Raw genomic sequence first — 21,802 nt, forward strand, 5'->3', positions numbered from 1 at the left:
GCAGAACAAACAAGAATCAGCAGGTCTGTTAAAACTTTATTGATCGATAGACGAGAACGCTATTTCACTGACTGCTACATTCACAGGGGCGGGGCTAAAATCACGCTCCTCCTGAGACTTTTCCATGAAATGATCACTGGAGCAGAAACAGCAGCAGTGAGACTCGTTAAACCTGTTTACAGGATCATTTCCTCCGCTTTACGTTATATTAAAGAGTAAAGAGTAAAGTTTGCGTTATTAAGGGCGTGGCCTCTTTCATCCCACTTCCTGTTCGCTCTGCCGTACAAAGGTTGGATAATCTGGGTGCATCCCAGGACGTCGCCATCACAGGTGGAACAGCAGGAAGCCGGAGAACACGCTGAAGTTTCGCGAGTCGTCATAGAGGCGGTAGCTGGCCGGCAGGCCGAGGTGCACCCGGTCGCCCTCCTCTAGCTGCAGACACACGGCGTTGCTTGTGGAGGCGTAGCCGCCGTGGTCGTTCAGGTCGAGGCTGAAGACGATCGGCTTGTCGTTCTTGTACAGGTACAGGCCCATGTAGCCTTTCAGGTAATCTGCAGCTGTGAAGCTGAAGACGTACAGTCCGCTGACAGGAGCCGTGAAAACACCTGAGGACCAGCACAGGTGTTAATCAGACAAGCACCTCAGGGAGGAGCTCCACCCCCTCCACCTTTGACAATATTAATATAATTCTGCAGTCAAACATATGTTACGTGGAGCTGAATATTTCAGCGTCATGTGGGCGGCACGCTCTACCTGCTGTCTGGTTGTAGGCTTCGCCAATGTTGGTGATGATTTTGGAGAAGATCAGAGTTGTTTCTTCATCAAACGGTCCCACTGACCCTGAATCGGTCAGACCGGCTGAAAACGCCACCCTGAGCTCACCTAGAAGAGACAGATGTGATGTTTAACCCACAGCTGGCTGGTGAGGACATTTAAAGTGCCGCAGGCGTGGCTGACCTGCTTCCTCGGACGAGGCGCTCAGCTGGTTCAGCCTGACCTGCAGCTCTGAGAGAAAACATTCAGATGTGATTCAAGTTAATCGGACGCAGAAAGCTTCGAGGTCGTTCGTTACCATCAGCGCGTCTCTGTGCCGCCGTCAGTCGGTCCGAAACAGACTCCAGCTCAGCGGCTCGCACTGAAAACAGAGCGTGACACTGTGAACTCGGATAAACGCCATCAGACCTCCCGACAGTCCGGCAACGTAACAGAGGTCACCTGTGTTTTGTGTCGTCAGCTCGTCCACCTGCCGCTTGGTGACGTTCAGTCTGAGCTTCGTGGCCAACAGCTCGATGTCACGGCCTGAAAACAGTTTTTATTTTAATGACCTGCAGAACAAATGAGACCCCGACCTTCATCTGCGTCTTCAGCTGTAAACATCTGCTCTGCAAGCTGAGCAACAGCAACAATAAACAGTGGTGTGTAGGGTGCTACGCGTCACCTCAGTGTCACTTCATGTCTGACTGAGAGCTTTAATGAGCGACTCTTGAAACCTCAGGTAGGAGCTGATGACGGTACCTGCAGCACGAGTGTCCAGCTGTTCCAGCTGTGTCTCAGAGGATCTCAATCTGACATCCACGGCTGCACAACAAACCACTTTGTCATCGTTCACACAGAATTTCTAAACAGGTTCTCAGTTTCCGCTTTGCTTTAAAATGTCTACAGTTGGTACAAAGGTGTGACGTTAACCTTCGTGTGTTACCTGTGTGCTCAGACAGCAGCTGCTCCAGCTGTTTGTCTCCACGTCTCAGCCTGGTGAACATCTCTAAACAGAAACAGCAGCTGTGAGCGTGCTCAGAGCGATTCTCACTGCGTGCTCTCTGACAGCTGTACCTGTGTTCAGGTTGCCCTGCAGGCTCGCGCTCGCGCTCACGTTTGTCTGCAGCTTCGTCAGTTTGGAGCTTTGATCTGAAACGTGAACAGTAGACAAACAAAGGGCCCTCACACACATACGCTTCCTTTCACCGGAGATTTCATTCACTTACCTGATGTTTCAGTCTGCAGCTCGTGGATCTGATGCTCTGTGGAGTTTAGTTTAAGCTGCAGCTGCTTCACTGAGTCGGTCTGAGCTGGAAACAGCACAGGAAACACATCACAGGTCTGACAGCGACACATCGAGTGTGAATGACAGGTTAGTCTCTGTTTAGACGCAGACGACACTCCGATCTCTGTCCTGGGAGATGATCCTGAGTGTGTCTGGCCTGAATGTTGTTAAACTGAAACGGAGACAGATGCTGCAACAATCACCAGCACGTACGTGTCCACAGAGTGATCAACATGCTCAGTTTTCATCTCAGTCTGAATCGTCAACACCACACAATCATTTTTGTCAGTGTCGACCAATCAAAGCACTGGGAGGAGGAGCCGTTTGTTTTATCTCATCATTCTGTCAGCGTCCAAACTCACTGTTTACACCGACGGTAAATCAGAGGATTTTCAAAATAAATCTTATTTATTCATTACTGAAACTGTTGAAGCTTCCAGGGAAGCATTAAAATTTTCTTCAGTTTCAGCTTCAAAGTTCAGTGTTTGCTACATAAAGTTGCAACACTTCACTCTGTTTGTGTGGATGTAACGTTCATGTATCGCATGAGCATTTGTACAACATGCCAGTCTGAAAGCTTCGTGTGTTACCTGTGTGCTCAGCCTTCAGCTGTTCCAGCCGTTTTTCACCATCTCTCAGTTGGTTCATAATCTCTGCAAAGTAAAGTAAACACGGTTGATGGTTCTTCAGGGAACCTTGTTAGATCCTTACATGACTGAATGTTTCTCTCTGCTCTGGCTGTATGAAGGTTTACAATCAAAGGTGGGCACACATGACTAAAGTATCCCATTAAACTAAACTGATCCAAATAGCAACTTGTTCAAAATCGTTGTTGATCAGTGTGATCGAAGCAGCTCTGAAACAGAAGCGTCTGGACTTCCAAAAAGCTTCTTCAGTCCTAGGGTCAAATGGTGGAGAGTCCCTGAGAGGGTTGTGGACCAACTATTGATCCTCTACCTAATCACACAAACCAAGGTGTGAAAACAGGTGTGGGTCCCAATCAGCCAGGATGAGACCTGGCCCCACCCTATCATGTGATTTCCTGAGGTGAGGATGTGAGTGGGCGTTAAGGCGTCTGGGAAGGATCTCAGACTGGATTATAGATGGCAGACAGATGGTGTCATAAGCCCCGCCCTGCGTTCAAAGACTGTTGTTCACAGTGAACACAGATGCTTCTTTCACTCCTCTTTCAAACCGTCTGTCTTCTCTGTCCAACATGTGAACATTGGCATCCTCGAAAGAGTGACCTTTGACCTTTAGATGCAGATGGACTGCCATGTCTTGTCCCGTGGAGGTGGCTCTTCTATGTTGTGGCTGTTTGGTGGTGCCAGTGTAGGTCTGAGCTCCGCACAGCTACGTTGCTGAGTTTGTGTTGAACCAGTGTGTGTGTCCGAGTGTGTGTCTGAAGTACACTCTTCTGAGCGTTGCAGCGTCCCTTTAATAGCATCGCACAAACTCTCTGTATCTTTTCAGTTACAGCGCCCAGCCGGGCTGTTTCTGGGCAGACTTTACTGTTCCAGGAGGACGCTTTGTCCTTCTGCACCCCAGCAGGTAACAGAGTGAAACATGGTATTAGATTATTCTGTTATTATATGTTACCTTATATATGTAATCAAAGTAGTTGAATTAGAATACTGCTGTAGATCACATTATACCCTTTAATATAGAGTGTGTGAGCTGTATGTAGTTTAGTTCTCATTATACTTTTGAGTTAACAGAACATATTCACATATTAGTTCATTAGATAAATGTGCATCACTCTGTATCCTTGATCTGCTGGGAATGTGTTACACTGTTTTCTTGACATGCTTAATTGTTGAATCATGAAGAGAAGGTTGTAAGCAGGAGACTCTGTGTCTAAAGACAGGGGAGATAGATAGACCACATTCCACACCCCCACCTTACAGAAAGCAGAGAAACAACTGCCGAGGTCATAACTTAGGCGCTGTAACAGAGAAAAATGTGATGTTTTGGCTTTTACGACTAGCTGGGGGCCACTAGAGACTATAAAAAGCTGAGCAACCCGTCACCATTTTGAGACATGTGCCTGACCCTCTGGTAGCATCTCTCCCGTCCGGACGTTGTAATGCTCTGACTGTTGAATTATATGGAAATAAATGATTGTTGATTGAGCATTTATACACCGAGTATTGTCCTTCCTTCAGCCCAAAGATTCAAAGAATTGGGAGATTTCAACAATGGTCAGGCCACGCAGCTTTCACCAGATCATGCTGACGCACGCACGCAGGCGCGCACACACGCTTTATCTATGCAAACACAAATCCTACAGTGAAGTTCGAACAGCTAAATCTAAATGTGAGGATAAACTACAGTTTTCGTACACAAAGTCAGATGTTGGATGAATATGAATAAGACTATATCACCAGACCAGGCAGGAAACTGTGTTTGCCGTACTGCGGCCATGTGAGATGAACTTGGGATCTCGTTTCCTTTGAAATGCTTCAAATATGCGACCGCTCGCAGTCAGCTGCCATCTTGGTGCATCAAGAAGCGCTAAGAGTTGCAATATTCAGCAGACTGAGATGAACTGGAAATAACCTTCACCAGTGTGATGATGACTGTGTCAGTCAAATCACGGTTGCTGGCTCCGCCCTGTGCAGTCACCTTGTGAGGCAAAGTGCTCGCACCGAGGCGGAGCACTCGACCTCAGGCTGACCAGTTTACAGCCACTTAGTGAATGCGACGTGGGCAGCACCAAATGTTCCCAGACACAAAAGAGTTCCGCCTTTTTTACTGTAGTGTGACGGAGCCATGAAGAGTTCCTCTGAGAACCAGCTCGGTTCAGGATGAAGTCAAAGTCAGAGTGTGTTACCTGTGTGCTCAGACAGCAGCTGTTCCAGCTGTTTGTCTCTCAGCCTGGTGAACATCTCTAAACAGAAACAGCAGCTGTGAGCGTGCTCAGAGCGATTCTCACTGCGTGCTCTCTGACAGCTGTACCTGTGTTCAGGTTGCCCTGCAGGCTCGCGCTCGCGCTCACGTTTGTCTGCAGCTTCGTCAGTTTGGAGCTTTGATCTGAAACGTGAACAGTAGACAAACAAAGGGCCCTCACACACATACGCTTCCTTTCACCGGAGATTTCATTCACTTACCTGATGTTTCAGTCTGCAGCTCGTGGATCTGATGCTCTGTGGAGTTTAGTTTAAGCTGCAGCTGCTTCACTGAGTCGGTCTGAGCTGGAAACAGCACAGGAAACACATCACAGGTAAACTGAGAGCAGCTGCATGCTGTCACATGTTGCACCCTCAGATCACCTGACTTGCCTGTGCCGGTCAGCTCCAGCTGCTGCACCTGACTCTTCACAGCCAACAGGTTTTCTTCCCACGAGGCTGTGACAGCTGAGAGGGGAGGAGACGATCCCAGTTATGCAGAAACTCTTCACCTTTACTGGATCAGAGCTCGTTTATGAACACAGGACTGGAGCGCGTCCTTCACACGTCTTCAGCAGCTGTCTGAGGGACACGCTCTCCAGTCGACACGGACGCAGTTTATCGTGTTACAGCAGACAGATCTGATCATTGGACACAACATCTGGATCCAGCCAACACCGATGAAACAAACAGGTTGGTGAACATCTGGAAAGGTGAGCTCTGAGGTCAGCTGCAGCTGCTGCAGGTAACTCACACCTGTGGACCGACTCACCTGAGGTTTGTGTGTGCAGCTCATCCAAGCGGCGTTCAGCCTCACTCAGCCTGCTGCCGAGCGCCGAAACCTCCGCCGACTCCACTGAAATGTGAGAACAAAAGCGATGGAGGGTCGGTGAAACATGTTTGATGACGAACGGCTTCAACAGTAATCTACGGACACGAGCACTCGCAGAGATGCTCTCCGTGAACGTGTTTGCTTCCTCGCAGTAACATAAACACGCTGGCGCTCGTTTCTCTGTGCGTCTTGCTGCATCAGACTATAAATCTCACGGCGTACTTCCGTCTCAGTTTCATGCACACAACGGTGAGAATTAACTTAATTTTGTTTTTCTAATCTTCTCTCCTGGCTCTCGGCGGAGGCGGTCGCATCTTCTCCGGTCTCCTCTCCCTTATCTTCGTCTCATCTCGGAGACGCTCTCCGCGTGTTCTCTAAGAATAACAAGGAATTATGGATTTGATCAACTGGTCTCTAAACACTACTAACACCCTCTCGATGAGAAACCTGGGTGCTGGGAGCCTGATCCTCCTGCAGGAACGTGCGCTGCCGGATTGGCACGACACCGGCGCATCGTGTGTCTGCCAACACTCTCAGAGGAGGACATTGAAGACATCGACCTGTTCTGGGCTGTGATAACGGGCTTCCTGCTGATTGGAGCTGCTCGGCCCTGGCGTATCGACGAATAATGAAAACCTGTTACAGCTGCTCAAAATCCCACGAGCACTCACACTGTTAACTGAACACAGTCTGGATAAAATCATGGAGAAGCTCACAACTCTGCAACGGGAGAGCTAGAATTGATAGGATTATGAGAGCTGCTCCATCCCACTTTGGACACATTTATTAACCCTCATAATGTCCTCCCGATTTCCACACACCTGTGGTCCTCAGGGGTCAAAAATGTCCCCATCTGCTTTGATTGATACTTAATTAATATGAAGTGGATTTTCCCCTACTTTTTATTAAAACTTAATTCAAACATTTTGACACATTTTTTTTTTATTCCATTTCAAATTTAAATCTGATAAAAAACCTCATAAAAATGAATTTTTTCTTTGTTTTTGGGTAAAAAATAAATTAAATCATCAGTTATTGTGATTATTGTTTCACAACCAGAGTCGGTTGCTTTAACAGATGATCACAGACGGGTTTATGTCAAAGTTAATTTAGAAAGCTGTTTTTAAACTACTTCAAGTTTTTTACTGGCAGCAAATAATCACATCTGTTGTCCTCTGGGCTCAAAAATGACCCCGTTTGCTTTGACTGTTTATAAAAGCAACAAGTATAAAATATCATCCATCTCTGTGTTTCAAGGTTTTATTCAACTTTATTCCAACTCATTGCCTGACAGTTTTCTATATTTTGGCATGGTAGGAACACCAGGGCATGAGTCTGAGTGAAGGCAAACTTTCATGAGGACAAAGGCGTGTCCATATTTGACCCAAGTGCAGGAGGAAGCTCAGGTTCATTCCTCTGCACTGGTCCCATCATGGACAGCTTTCTTTCTGCAGTTGCAGGCCAAGGGTCATATACAGTAAACAAGCTGTTACTGGTGATTGTTTTCTTTTGGAAACCTGCAATGTTAGGGACAACTCGCGTGTCCTGACTGCAGGACAGACGGTTTGCCATCGTACACGAGCATGTTCCATGTACAGCTGGACCTGCATCACATGCTGCTCATGTTTTTATCTCATAGCTCCCTGGTTTACTTGGATGTTCTGTTGGACAGAGTCCTCTGAAGGGGACTTGGTGCTCATACAGTCACATCAGTACCAGGATCTTACATCACAGCAGGAGAAACACCCACTTGTTCCATACACCTCATGGGAGCACGTTTGTGTCATGAACGATGATCATCTATTGTGTCTTTATCAAGAAATTATGTCCTTTTTGTGCTTCTATGATTAATCTTGTGTCAGCATGAAAACTTCTCTACCAGACTCAGGATGTCATAAACTGGCCGTAGCGACTCTACTGGATGCACGGCAGTAAGAATCAACACACCCACATATGCCTACAGCTGCATTCGGTCCATTTTTCTTCCTCTCTTGTTGTCCCTCCTTGTTCATCATTGAGTTGGCTGTAGAGCAGGTCATCTGCTAATTGGATGGTTGTTGGTTCAATCTCTGTGTGCTCTAGTCTGGAGTTCTTACCAAGGTGTCCTTGGGCAAGTTACTGAACCCCAACTTGGTCTCTGATGCATCCATTGGCATGTGAACGTTAAAAAGCAGAATACAAGCAGAATACACTGTGTATAATGCTTTCAGTACTCGAGTAGAAGAGCCACTGAAGGAGTATGGGACCTGGCACATGTGCTTGGACTGTGGTAGATCATCTTTCTCTGAGGCACATGAGAGAGTCATGCATCGTCTGTCACTGGGAAGGATAGAAGACCAGATCAGTGTTTCCTCACGTTACTGCAAATATTCCTCTGTCTCAGCTGACTCCTCTTTCCTGCTTGATTCTTTGTCTTCATCATAATTGAAATGGATGATGTGTAGTCCTCTGACACATCTTCTATTTCAGTTTCACATTCTGAAAATTCAAGAAACTTCAAGAAGCCCAGTCACTTTCTCTCCAAGCTCCTCAGACTACCATGTCCTGGATGCCTGAGAACCTACTTGAACATAGTTCAGATTCTTCATCACTTTCCTTCACTTCATAGCCTTCTTCCACTTCTGCAGGTGGCTGATGTGCTTTTTCAGAGAAAGGGTAGCATGTGCTCTAAATATTGACAATATTTTCTATATCTTCTAACCCTGGATCTTCCTGAACATTGATTCTCCCTCCTCATTATACTAGAGGACAATATGTGCTTTGTTCTACTGGTCATTGCTTTGCACAACATGGTAAAAAAAGTATGCTCATCAAAGTATGCAAATCTCCAGTGCAATGGAGGCTTGTGAGCATACTTTCTGTGTATGTATTATTGTAGGGTCAACCTTACAATATGAAGCACTTTGATGCGGCTGTTGTGATTCGGTGCTGTATAAATAAAATTTCATTGAATATAGAGCACCTGCCTCCTCATTGTGCTGCCTGTTGTTGTTGTTGTTGTGGTTGTTATGACCAGTGCTTGACCCCACACATCAGTGATCCAAGATCAAAGATGTATGAAAGCAGTATGTTGTGAAAATACGGCTCTTTGCAACACTTTCTACTTTGGGGTCATTTTTGTCCTACGAGGACCACCAATGTTATAAAATCCAATAAAAATCCCATAAATAAATCAAATTACTTAAAACTTATTCCAATCATGCATAGCATAGTAATGAATAACGTCTGTTATTTTCAGACCATTTGATGAATAAAAAACACATTTTTGATAGCAAAAGATTTCTTTAGAGGACAAAAATGACCCAAGGACAACACCAAACCCCCCAAAATATGACTATCCAGAGTTGGGACCAGGAAGCAGAGTTGCAGTCTTACACGCCTCTCTGCAGCTTCTCTCCTCCTGCTAACCCCCAAAACCCATCTCCATAGTATGGAAGCCCGTTTCCACCACTTAAAAAAAAAAAAAGATCCATAACTCAAAATTTCGAGTTGCTTTTCTCAAAATTTTGAGTTAATAAATCGAAATTTCGAGTTAGCGCTGCCAATCAGTAATCTACGTGAATGATGTCATTTCCTTGTTACCTGGAAGCTGAAGCCCTCAGCTACAAATGCTACAGCTAAGCTACCGGTATTACATCCAGTCGTGAATGCACAGATTGCTGAGTGTTTTCAGCCTGGCTTCACAAATGATGAAATCCCTGTGTTATTAGCTGAATCACATGGTGTTACTATCAGCAAACGTACTCTCGAAAGCGCCAATTTGTTGGGATCCGTTTTTGAGAGCGCGTTCCTCTGCGCCATATGCTTCCGGGTAACAAGAAAGCGACCTCATTCACGTATATTTTTGATTGGGAGAGCTAACTCGAAATTTTGAGAAAAGTAACTCGAAATTTTGAGTTATGGATACTAGCTGTTTTTGTTTTTTGTTTTTATTCAGTGGCGGAAACGGGCTTCCATACCATAGAGACTGTGTCAGCTCCCAAACAGACGAAAAACAAACTAAAAACCAGCAACAAACAACTTAAACATAAACACAAAGAAAGAACAATACAGTATCCACATCTGAACCAAAGAGTAAAACAGTGAAATGTGGATGATTAAATATTAGGTCTCTCTCCTCCAAGTCTCTGTTAGTACATGACTTAATAATTGATCAACAAATTGATTTACTCTGCCTTACAGAAACCTGGTTGCAGCAGGATGATTATGTTAGTTTAAATGAATCAACACCCCCGAGTCATTCTAACTACCAGAAACCTCGAAGCACAGGTTTCTGGTAGTCAGGGGGCGGTGTGGCAGCAAAGTTTGATAGAGAGGTTCACTGTGAAATAATGTGTCCTAAACTAGCCTGCAAATTCTTGCACAGTGGGAAACAAAAGTGAGGCGACCGTTGTTGTGATTCTGCGCTGTGTGAATAACACTGAATTGGGACCAGTGATGGACATGCAGTTGTTCGCCCTAAACCCAAACAATCACGAGCTTCCTCCACCAGCTGGAAGCTCCGAGGCTGAAACTAGAACAACAATTGAGGAGTTTTTCCTGTTCTCCCTTCAGGAGCTCAGTCTGAGTTCGTTTTTCTCCTCGTCTTTCCTCATATTGTGTATTTCCATCATTCTTCCTCTCTGACCGGTCTTCTTTATGTGATGTTTGCATAATGTACGGTCTGAAGGGTAAGGTGGCGCTGGAACGCCGACACCTTAACCCGGTTTCCTTCGGGATCAATAAAGTTGAATGAAATGAAATCTCTCTGAACTCTGATGTGAAATCATTCCCTGCAGGACGAACGGATGCTGCACCTGGTGAGGAGCTGAGCTGCTGCAGCGACTTCAGTCCACCCCGCAGAGCTGCAAACAACACGCCCACCCGGCAGCGTCACTCTGCACATGAACAGCTGACTCACCTTCAGCGTCAGCGCTCAGCTCCTCCAGACGGGCGCCCAGTCGAGCCTCCAGCTCCAACATGTCAGGCGTCAGAGACGAGGCGTTGGAGGCCGGAAACTCTGCAAAGTGTCGACATGCAACATTAAACGCTCAGGTGGGCGGGGACAAAATGAAATTTTAGTCGGAAAACAATAGCGCCCCCGGTGGTGATGGTTTAAACATTCAGCGTCAATTATAAAAATCACCTTTAAAAATCTCAGACGGGAGCTTTTTATTAATTTTTTTAAATTTATGTTTGATTAGTTTTCTTATTTATACAACATGTACAACAAATTCAATTTAATCACCGTGAGGGGGAAAGCAAAACCAAAGCGAACAACAACAGAAGAGACAAACGGACCAAAACAAGACCAAACAAAACACAAGAACAAACAAACAAACCAAGAAATACAATGACATTATACAAAATCGGACCTCCCATTTTGTACATATTTCAACCATTTCAACCAATATTCTTCAAATGAGTCCGCCTGGCACTTTAGCCTAAAAGTTATTCTTTCTATAACAAAAATATTATATATCACATCAATCCATCCATCTATGGTAGGAATATCCTCTTTAATCCAAAGGCGAGTTATGGCCTTTTTGCAAGCTACCGACAGCACACTGAACAAATACTTATCCGGTTTGCATAGATTAAGACTCTCTAGGTTGCCTAGGTACAACAATGCAAAATGAAATTGTATTTTCTTTTGGAAGATTGTTTCCATGACCTTGTCCTTATGTATTTCCTTCCAAAATGGAACCACACGGGGACATTCCCAAAAAATGTGGAAATGATTTGATGTTGCATGTCCACAATGCCTCCAGCATGTTGTATTCTGAGATTTTTGGGCTGGGGTAATAAAATAACGAAATACATTCTTCCAGCTGAATTCCCTCCACGAGGGGGAGCTTGTTACTGACCACTGCTGCCTACAAACCCATCCCATTCCTCTCCTGTTAGGAATAGATTGCTCTCCGTTTCCCATCTTCCTTTAACATATCTTGTATCATGACCCCATAGATTGATCAGTGAACAATATAATTTGGAAATAATTTTTTGATAGGGTGCATCTCTATATGCATTCTCGAATATATTTATAATCTCTTCATTCCCAGTCGATAACTGAGAATTTTTTAGCTTTTTATTCAGGAAGTCCCTCAGTTGCAAATATCTAAATAAAGATCTTGATTTTGCAACCCGAATTTTTTCTTAAGGTCTTGGAAACTCATCACTTTTCCATTTTTCAACAAGGTACTGTATGTGGTGAGACCTTTATTTGCCCATGTTTTGAATGTCGAGTCGATCTTGCTAGGCAAAAATTCTGGGTCATATGCAAACCATTTAAGGAATCCGGCCCTCTGGTTTAATTGGTACTTTTTAAGTACTCTTTCCCATATTTTTATTGAACTTACTATCCAAGGGTTGCCCGGGTCTCCCAGGAGTCGTAACTCTGAAGGATCTCCTATCAGTGCCCCGACAGGAAAATTACCTCCCAAGGACAATTCCACTTCCTTCCATCTTGAACAGTATCCAGGTTTACACCAGCCCACCAGATTTCTTATTTGTGTTGCCCTGTAGTAGTCCTGTAGGCAAGGGAAGCCTAATCCTCCTTTATCTTTGGGAAGCTGAAGTGTTTTGAACTTAACTCTTGGCTTTTTACCCTGATTTTATCTGTTTTGATTTTATATACTGTTTTGTTTGTTTGTTAATTAGTTAAGCTTAAATTTCAAAACTTACATTAACTATCTACTGTTCTGATTTTATCTGTTTTGATTTTACATACTGTTTTGTTTGTTTGCTTGTTTGTTAAGTGGGTTAGAGCTCTGGGTAGCTCCCCAGCTGGGTCTAGAGAGTATTTTAAATTCAGGGAATTTAAAATAGAAAGTAGCTCGTCCACAGAAGGACTGGTAGCTCCCCTTATATAAATCATATAAATCTTGAGAGGGTCCTATCCCACTCTACAAAGTATCTATCAGGGTTTTCTATAGAAACAGACTGGAATAAGTACAATATCTTTGGGAGCATATTCATTTTTATGATGTCCACTCTAGAAGAGATGCTTAGATAAGGGATTAATGACCATCTGCTAATATCTAGCATGATATCTTTTTTAAGTAGGGAGTAGTTGATTTCTTCCAAACTGGTTATATCCATTGATAAATTTATGCCCAGATATTTGATAGTTCTTTTGTCCCAGCTTAGTTTGTATTTGTTGAGCAGATTTTGGGGGGGGGGGGGGGGGGGGGGCTATAAAAGCTACTAAGAACTTGTGTTTTTTGTATATTCAATTTATATCCCAAGTATAGCCCATACTCCTTTAACACTGACATGAGCTCCATAAGTGATTCGGTAGGTTTTGATAAGTAAACCAAAATATCATCTGCAAACAAGGCCAATTTCTGCTCACTTCCAGCGATATTAATCCCTTTTACGTTACCATTCTGCCTAATCCTTTGAGCCAATGGCTCTATAAAAATAGCAAATAAGAGTGGACTCAGTGGGCATCCCTGTCTTGTGGACCTTTCAAGCTTAAAAGCATCTGAAAGTTCACCATTAATCTTTATTTTTGCAGTTGGGCTATTATACAAGGCCCTCAATATAGTGATGATGGACCCATTAAACCCAAATCTAAGCATTGCTTGGAATAAAAATTCCCATCTCAAGGAGTCGAAAGCTTTTTCAGCAACTAGACTCAATAATATAGCTGGTATTTTATTTAAATTAATATGTCTAATAATTTGCAGAGTTCTCTTAACACTATCATGGGTTTGGCGCGACCTAACAAATCCAGTTTGATCTAGGTTTATTATCCTTGGGATGATCCCTTCAAGTCTCCGTGCTATGATTGACGTAAACAATTTGTAATCTACATTTAATACACTTATTGGCCTGTAGTTGGAACATTCTAGTTTGTCTTTATCAGAGCTTTATCGGGAGCTTTTTAAAGGTGATTTTTTAAGCCGACCCTCGAGTCAGCAGGACAGGAAGCGAATCTGACCTGAGATCTGCTGCCTCAGCTCCTCCATCAGACTCTCGGTGTTACACAGTCTGGCCGCCAACACTGAAAACGAGCAAACACACACAGGAAGTTTACACACAACTGCTTGACAAAATAAAATGGTGGAGACTTTTAGTCTGAAATTTTTCTGAGGAAGTACAACTGAATGTCAGTGTGAGCAGTGCCCCCCAGTGGCCACACAGCGTCACCAGTCAGTAGAAACACAACTTCCTGTTTTTCATCATAAGTCTGGCTCACAGCCACAGACTGTATATAAAAGATGTACACCCTTTATGTCCATCTTTAAATACCGGCAGTGGGACTTCCTGCTTCAAAGAAAAGTTGGTTAATCTATGAAATTAGAACTAAGTCACCAAACAGTGAGTGCTTGATGATGATGATGACCTGCGTTCTTCCTCCTCAGCTGCTCCACGGTGCTCTCGCTCGCCCTCAGTCTCGTCTGCAGGAACGGCAGCTCCGCCGCCAGAGCTGCAGACACAGCAGTAACCCAGTGTAAGGTCCACAAACCTGCGAGCCGCTGCTCAGGTGACGACGAGGGTCCGAGACTCACCCGAGTTCTTCTTCTTCAGGTCGTCCGTCGAGCGCTCGCTGCTGTTCAGCCTGGACTGAAGTGTCGACACGTCGGCGGCTCGAGCTGAGGGACGACACAGGACATCAGAACCACCTTGGACTTAGAGGCCGAAGAATCTGATCCAGGACCGAACCCAGGCCAGGTTCGGTCCTGGATCCAGAACGGGACTCTGACCAGACCCAGACGAGATGGCATAAGTACTCACGTTCTGTACTTAAGTAGAAGTACAGATACTGTTGGAAATGCTGAGAGCTCCAGCAGACACCTGGATTTAACCAGATGTGAGCAGATGTTTCGTGAGTTGTCCATCCTCTACACTGACAGTCTGCTGTTCATGCTGTCTTTGTATTAGACTGTGCACCAGTCACACACTGTTCTTTGCTTTAAACCATCGCAGTACAAACTAACCTGTTTATCCTGCAGAGGTTTTGCATGCAGGCTTCAGTCCCTCTAACGCACAGATGTCCAACTCCAGGCCTCGAGGGCCGGCGTCCTGCAGGTTTAGATGTGCCCAATTCAAATTTTTAAATGAACTCCTCAACATGTCCTGAAGTTCTCCAGAGGCCTGGTAATGAACTCATCAGGTGATTCAGGTGTGTTGACCCAGGGTGAGATCTAAAACCTGCAGGACACCGGCCCTCGAGGCCTGGAGTTCAGGTCAGTTCATTTTTATTTCAAACATGTGCTTTCACAATCATTACAAAATATCATTCCATTATTTGTTTGAAAAGGAGCAGAAGTATTTACTTATTTGTCCCCACCCCCTCAAGCTTTACCTCTCATTCATTTAATTTTCTTTTAGTCTTAGGCTACGTCCACACGTACCCGGATATCTTTGAAAACTCAGATTTTTCTATGCATTTGCACCTTTCGTCCACATGTAAACGGCGTTTTTGGTCACTGAAAACGGAGATTTTTAAAAACTCCGGCCAGGGTGGAGATTTTTGAAAACTCCGTTTTTGCATTTACGTGTGGACGAGAAAAACGGAGAAAATGCAGAAAACGCAGCATCAAAGGTGTGCGCCTTTTTTGACGTCACAGTGTGCGCCACGTTATTGTTTGGGTGAAATGAATTTCTACAATACTGTTACTGTTAATTGTACTCTCTGCAGTGTTTAAATGCTTACATATACACACACACAGTTACTGTCCCTCCTAGGGATGGGTATCGTTTAGGTTTTATCCGATACCGGTGCCAAACTGGTACTTTTGAAACTGTGCCGGTGCTCAAACGGTGCTCAAAGAATGGAGAACACAAAATTGGTCCAAAAACCTCTCATGTTCAGCTGTTTTTTGTAAAAAGATAACAATGTTAGCCTTTTCTGCAGCTGTGGGGCATATATGGCATCACTCTTGGCTGGAAGCAGTGCTTAAACAATGGAAAAAACACACAAACTCTCATGTTTAACTGTTTTCCACTTTTTCTTTGGTCATTTTAGCCTTTTTGGCCAGGGTGAAGGGAGCATCTGCTATCAAACAAGAAGACAGCTGCATGTAGCTATGATGATGTTTGCTAGTTCACCTTACATGCATTAATTTAATAATAATGGATTGGATTTACATAGCGCTTTTCAAGGCACCCAAAGCGCTTTACAATGCCACTATTCATTCACTCTCGCATTCACACACTGGTGGAGGCAGCTACGGTTGTAGCCACAGCTGCCCTGGGGCAGACTGACAGAAGCGAGGCTGCCATATCGCGCCATCGGTCCCTCTGGCCAACACCAGTAGGCGGTAGGGTAAAGTGTCTTGCCCAAGGACACAACGACCAGGACAGAGAGCCTGGGGATCGAACCGGCGACCTTCCAGTTACAGATACGCTTCCCAACCCCCTGAGCCACGGTCGCCCCAACAACGTGGTTAGCCTACTCAACATAAATTACACACGAACAACATTAAGCTACTCCCGCAGAGAAGAACGGCTGCTGCTGCCATCGTCATCCTCATCATTTCTGCTACACTGACAGGGCTAGGGGCCAGGACTCTCCTCTTCTGGTTTTTGGGGGATGTTGCTAACTCCAGGTCCGTTAACAGGCAACCCAACCGCAGTAGATGTGCTCGGTGTGAGGTCTCGCAGCAAGCTATCAAATACGGCGCATTTTTCGGCTTTTAAAAAAAACCGCTATGCGTCGCCAGGTGTTTCATCGGATTCAAGGTGTTACTTCCTTTGCACAGTATCACCTTAAAGCACTTGTTGCAGGCTGCTGAGTTTGCATCTTTTGCTGTGAAGTACAGCCAGACTTTTGACCGCTTCGCCTTGGGCATTTTTAATCTGTAGCTCTGCTCTAAAAGAACGTACGTACCTGGACCCGCCTACTGTCCTCGGAAACGTAAAATGATTGTGTCACAGCTCAGGAAAATAAAGCACCGAAATGTGCGCTGCTTTTCGGTCTGGTTACTACCGTTTATGTCAGAACCGGTGCCGTCATAGCACCGGATACCGGTACCCATCCCTAGTCCCTCCACACATACAACTCGGTTCTGCTTGTCGCTACCCGATCCGTACCGGAAACCTGATCGGTACCCCGCATGCGCGAAAGGTGTCTACTTCCAGTCGAAGCATTTTACGATACTTACGGGTCAGAGTATCTGTTAAGATGTTAAGAATAACAAGTATCTCTTAAAATGTTTCCGATAATGAAACATTTAATATAATGTAGACAAAAACAAATAAAAAGATAGCGACAGATCAGAACTCCCGATCCGTACCGCGCATGTGCAGGGGTTTTCTTCTTCTTCTGTTCGTTTAATGGCAGTGTACTCCCCAGTGTACGAGGATACTGCCCCCTGCTGACCGAGTGAATGAACCCTATTGTAAACTGAATTGGCGTCATTACAAACGTGTGTTAAATTTGATTTAGTGATAGTCGAGTGTGTTTATGCTTGTCTGTGCGGAAAGGATTGTTGGAATAGTGATGATAATGTCCGCTATCACTGTCAGTTGCCAGTAAACACTTCATCTGGCTGCTGAATCTTCACGTGACACATTACAAAGTCTGTATTATTAACTCTGTCATTAGGCACCATTCTTCTTGTTTTATGGCGCTTTTGTTTTTTACTTATTTGTCCCCACCCCCTCAGGTTTGACCTCTCATTCATTTAATTTTCTTTTAGTCTTAAATTAAACAAACAACATATGAAACAAAAGTAAAGCAAAACAAACCAAGCATGCAGAAATCAAAACAAGAAATAAGCAAGCCCCACCACAGTACAGTTTCTTTCATATGAAAAAGACAGAATGTGTAAATTTGCAGATTCACAAGTTATGGAAAAACAAACAAACAAAAAGAACAACAACACCATTACCAGCAACAGCACCGTCCTGGGTTAACCCCGTTTTCTTCATTCTTGTACTCATTTAAAATTAGGTTTTTATATTTTAAACTGTTTTATGTTTTTACTTTCTTTTATTTCTTCAGTTAGACTGTTCCATAATTTAACTCCTGCAATTGAGATAGACATCGTTTTTAAAGTCGTTCTAGCACTTTGTATTTTTAAATTCCATTTCCCTCTTAAGTTATACCCACCTTCTCTTTCTATGAACCATTTACAGATTTCTTTTGGAAGCAATTTATTTCTTACTTTATACATTATTTGCGCTGTTTTAAGCTTCACCAATTCTTGGAATTTAAAAGCTTGCATTTTGACAAAGAGTGCATTTGTATGGTCCCTGTACCCACATTATTATTAATCTAATGGCCCTTTTCTGTATTATAGTTATTGTTTGTGTGTTACTTTTGTATGTTTACCCAGACCTCGACACAGTAGCTCATATATGGCAGTAGTAAAGCACAGTATAACATATGTTCTGATCCAACATGTGCTTTGCTTTCCCCACGACGGCCCCGTGCCAGTTTCCCCCGAACATCAGTGCTGTGTGGCTTCCAGCTCGTGGTCAATGATCACCCCAAGATATTTTATTTCATTGACTCTTTCTAAACATACATTGTCAACACATATTTCTACACTGATGTTTTTCTTTTGGTTTCCAAACAACATAAATCTGGTTTTATCGAGATTCAATGATAATTTATTTATATCAAACCACTTCTTTAATATCGTTAATTCCTGTGTGATCATCTCCAAAACCTGTGGCAATTCCACACCTGAACACAGTATATTTGTGTCATCTGCAAATATTACAAACTTTAACATCTCCGATACTCTGCAGATATCATTTAAGTACATAATAAACATTTTTGGACCCAGTACTGAACCTTGAGGTACTCCACAAGCTATATCCATCAAATTAGATTTATATTCATTTATTTGTACATATTGTTGCCTATTCTCTACATGGATTTTTACCCAGTCCAAAACCACTCCCCTAAACCCGTACTTTTCCAGTTTGTTATTAGAATTTCATGATTAACAGCATCAAACGACTTCTTTAGATCTAAGAAAACGAGTGCGTACCTCTTATTATCCACACGTTCTGTCATCTCTTCCATTAAATCTATCAGTGCCAAAGCTGTTGACCTGTTGATCTGAACCCATACTCACCATCTGTCATTAATTCATGTTTTTCCACAAAACTGTCAAATCTTTTTATGAAGAGTTTTCCAGTATCTTAGAGAACTGGGAGAGTATTGACACTGGTCTATAGTTTGTAAAGTGATGCCTTTCACCAGTTTTGTAAATGGGAATAACTTTAGCAAAACCGCTGTTTGAAACGACAAGTTGAACATATATTTTAATGGTTTTACAACACCATCAATCTTTACTGTTACCATATCAATATCAGTCCAGTCTGTACTGGTTTTGTTCTCTATGTCATGAATCTCTTTCTCTTCCACTGCGCTTAAAAACATTGAGCTTCTATTGCTTTCAGTATTTTCACCAGTGTCCCATCAACCTTTATTTCTTCTGCCAGTTTTGGACCTATGTTTACGAAGAATTCATTAAAGCCATTTACTATCTCTTCCATGTTATTAATACTTCTTGTCCCTCTATAAAGTACCCATCGTTATTCCCTGATCCATCTTTGATTACACTGTTTAATACGTTCCAGATATCTCTTGTGTTATCTTTATTGTGTTCCAACCTTTTAATGAAATACTCTGTTTTACAGGATCTCATTATATTAGTTCATTTATTTTTGTAAGTTTTATACTTCCTTTCAGTTTCCATGGTTCTCTTTTTTATCAATGCTCGATATAGGGGATTCTTTTTTTGCTGGTATTTTGTAGTCCTCCGTGGTCTTCCTGCATAGTTGTTTTCCTGTTGATTTCAATTACTGGACAGTTTTTATCAAGTAACGTGTTAAATGTTCTCAAGAATCCTTTGTAAGCTTTATTAACTTCGACCCCCCCGCTCTAACACGAAGCTCTCAACCTACAGCTCCAGCTTTGCCTCTTCTGCCTCTTGTTATGCGACAGCCTCTAGTGATTAATACACGAACAGGTTCCTGCTGTTTAGGCTCAAAACAGTTTGATGTTTTTCGCCTACCTGAGGACAGCAGGACTCACCTGTGCTACACCAGCTAAACTCACTGCACCACCTCTCAGTCTGAGGAGCAGCTATGACACTTAATGTGACGGAGGAGGCCTCACCTTTGCTTTGCTCCTCCAGCTCCTCCACCCTCCCCCTCAGCTCCTCCGCCTGTCGAAGCGCTTCCTCCTTCAGTCCCTCCAGGCTCCGTCTCTGCTGCTCAGCCAGCACCTCTCCATCCCTCAGCCAGCTCTCCACCCTCCTCAGGATCTGACGCCGGCCCACCTCCTCCGCCTTCAGGCTCAGCACCAGCTCCTTCAGCCCTCGCAGTTCATCCCAGAGGATGGGGAGGGCCTGGGAGATGACCGCCGGCGGGGGGACAGAAGCCTCCGACTGGCCCCGACTGACAGAGCAGCAGAGCAGCAGAAACAGAGCAGCAGACCTTCTCGCCATTGTCCTCCACCTGCAGAAATCCTTCAGCACAAGGACGAGGGGGTGGAGTCTCCCCACAAACACGATTCAAAACAAACAAGCAGAAAACACAAAACTGCAGTTTGTAAAAGTGGGTGTTATTAACAAGAATAATAAGAGCGAAAGCAGAGCAGCTTCACCCGCTTCCTCCTGAACCCTGCGCTCCATAAGCAGCTTACCCAAAGAAGAAAGGCTGCTTGCACTCACTTGGCATCCAGTAATCATTCGCCTCACAATAAAAAGGCTTTTCAGACCTTTCTCAGTCACGGCTTCCCACATGCTCCAACCCAGATAATCATGCAAAGAATTCCAAGTGTGAAAGAAAGAACTGTGGTTCACCTTCAGCCTTTATGAATCCGAGCACTGTTTCAACAGCTACGCTCTCACGTCCTCCTGCGCGTCAGAAAACAGCTGACAGCTGCAATAACTGCTCACTGAGCCATAATAACTCAACGGTACCAGGGTGGGTAACCGGAGTAACGTTGAACCCGAGGGCAGGTAACCGGAATAACGTTGAACCCGAGGGCGGGTAACCGGAATAACTTTAACCTAGCATCCAAACGACAGCGGCCCTTACAACTCAAAATCGCAGCTCAGCTCAGGTGTGTGCACGTTGTGTGATTTGCAAAATAAAGTGCAGCTGACAGGAATCGTGTTAAAACCTGATCTGTCGCTGCTCAGGGATTCATCCACATCAGTAAGAGTGTAAATGAATACAGACAAAAGAGCTCTCCATCAAAAAGAGAATGAGAGAGAGGCAGTCAAAGGAGAGAGCAGGGGTCAGTTAAAGTGTAGTTTAAATAAGGTTTAGTTTGTACTTACACCTGCTGAGACTGAAGGCTGCATGGTGCTCTCAGGGACACAGAAAGCAGATCTGGGGTCAGATTCATCTGATACTGGCTAGAAATAAAATAAGAACTGTTTAGTACACTCACAACGAAAGAAAACGAACACATGTAAACTCCGCGTCAGGGAAGGTAAACCTTCACTACAAGCACACCTGAAGGAAGCCCAGGTGGGTCAGGAGGACCGTGATAACGGATGGTTGCACTCATTACAGTCACTCTGTACAGTTCACGATCCTGCAGGTGGGCGTCAGCAGCATGCAGTGAAGTAAACCTGCAGATGTGACGAATGCCTGTTGGATGAATGAACGGCACCACACATCCCAAAACATTTTCATTAACTTTGACTGTAACAAGCTTTGTTGGCCCCGGGCCGGCCCTGTTGTTCCGTCTCCACCCGTTTTGTTTTTCCACCAACCGTGCTGCTCGCCTGGTCTGACCTGTGCCACGAACACTATGCAGCCTGGGATCCCTGTGACATCACTGGAACTGCTCAGTCGTGTGAAATCATCACCTGTCCGTGCTCACCTTGTGCTTGCTGTGACAGCCTAATAAACAGACCCATCAGCTGGAGCCGTCCAATCAGACAGCCTGAGCTCAGGTGTTCACACCTGCAGAGCACAAGCAGCAGACGCTGACGTCCCGCCAGCATCGGCGGGTGAAGTCTTTAAATCTATCAACACAGCACGCCGTGGTGTGAATCGTGCGGTTACTGTGGAGATGCTGTGAGTCCTCACACACACGGCTATTACAGGTGTACACTCACCTGTGCTTCAATC

General features: G+C 44.3%; 1 protein-coding gene across 1 annotated transcript; it reads right to left on the bottom strand.

Annotated features, from left to right (window-relative positions):
* Positions 1 to 324: 324 nt before the first annotated feature.
* Positions 325 to 20,160, bottom strand: LOC146611746 (uncharacterized). The gene is made up of 19 exons (XM_085342931.1): positions 19,830 to 20,160; positions 14,257 to 14,340; positions 14,091 to 14,174; positions 13,686 to 13,748; positions 10,662 to 10,760; positions 5,702 to 5,785; positions 5,323 to 5,397; positions 5,152 to 5,235; positions 5,000 to 5,074; positions 2,632 to 2,694; positions 1,983 to 2,066; positions 1,831 to 1,905; positions 1,700 to 1,762; positions 1,516 to 1,578; positions 1,216 to 1,299; positions 1,073 to 1,135; positions 958 to 1,005; positions 754 to 882; positions 325 to 605 (listed from the first exon to the last, which is right to left on the bottom strand). The coding sequence occupies exons 1-19, from the start codon at positions 20,158 to 20,160 to the stop codon at positions 325 to 327; spliced, it is 1,932 nt and encodes a 643-aa protein (XP_085199057.1).
* Between the last annotated feature and the right edge of the window lie 1,642 nt (positions 20,161 to 21,802).

Source organism: Diplotaxodon limnothrissa, linkage group LG19, assembly GCF_057381915.1.
Source record: "Diplotaxodon limnothrissa isolate DT_005_m linkage group LG19, D_limnothrissa_male_GT1.1, whole genome shotgun sequence".
NCBI classification, from domain to species: Eukaryota; Metazoa; Chordata; class Actinopteri; order Cichliformes; family Cichlidae; genus Diplotaxodon; species Diplotaxodon limnothrissa.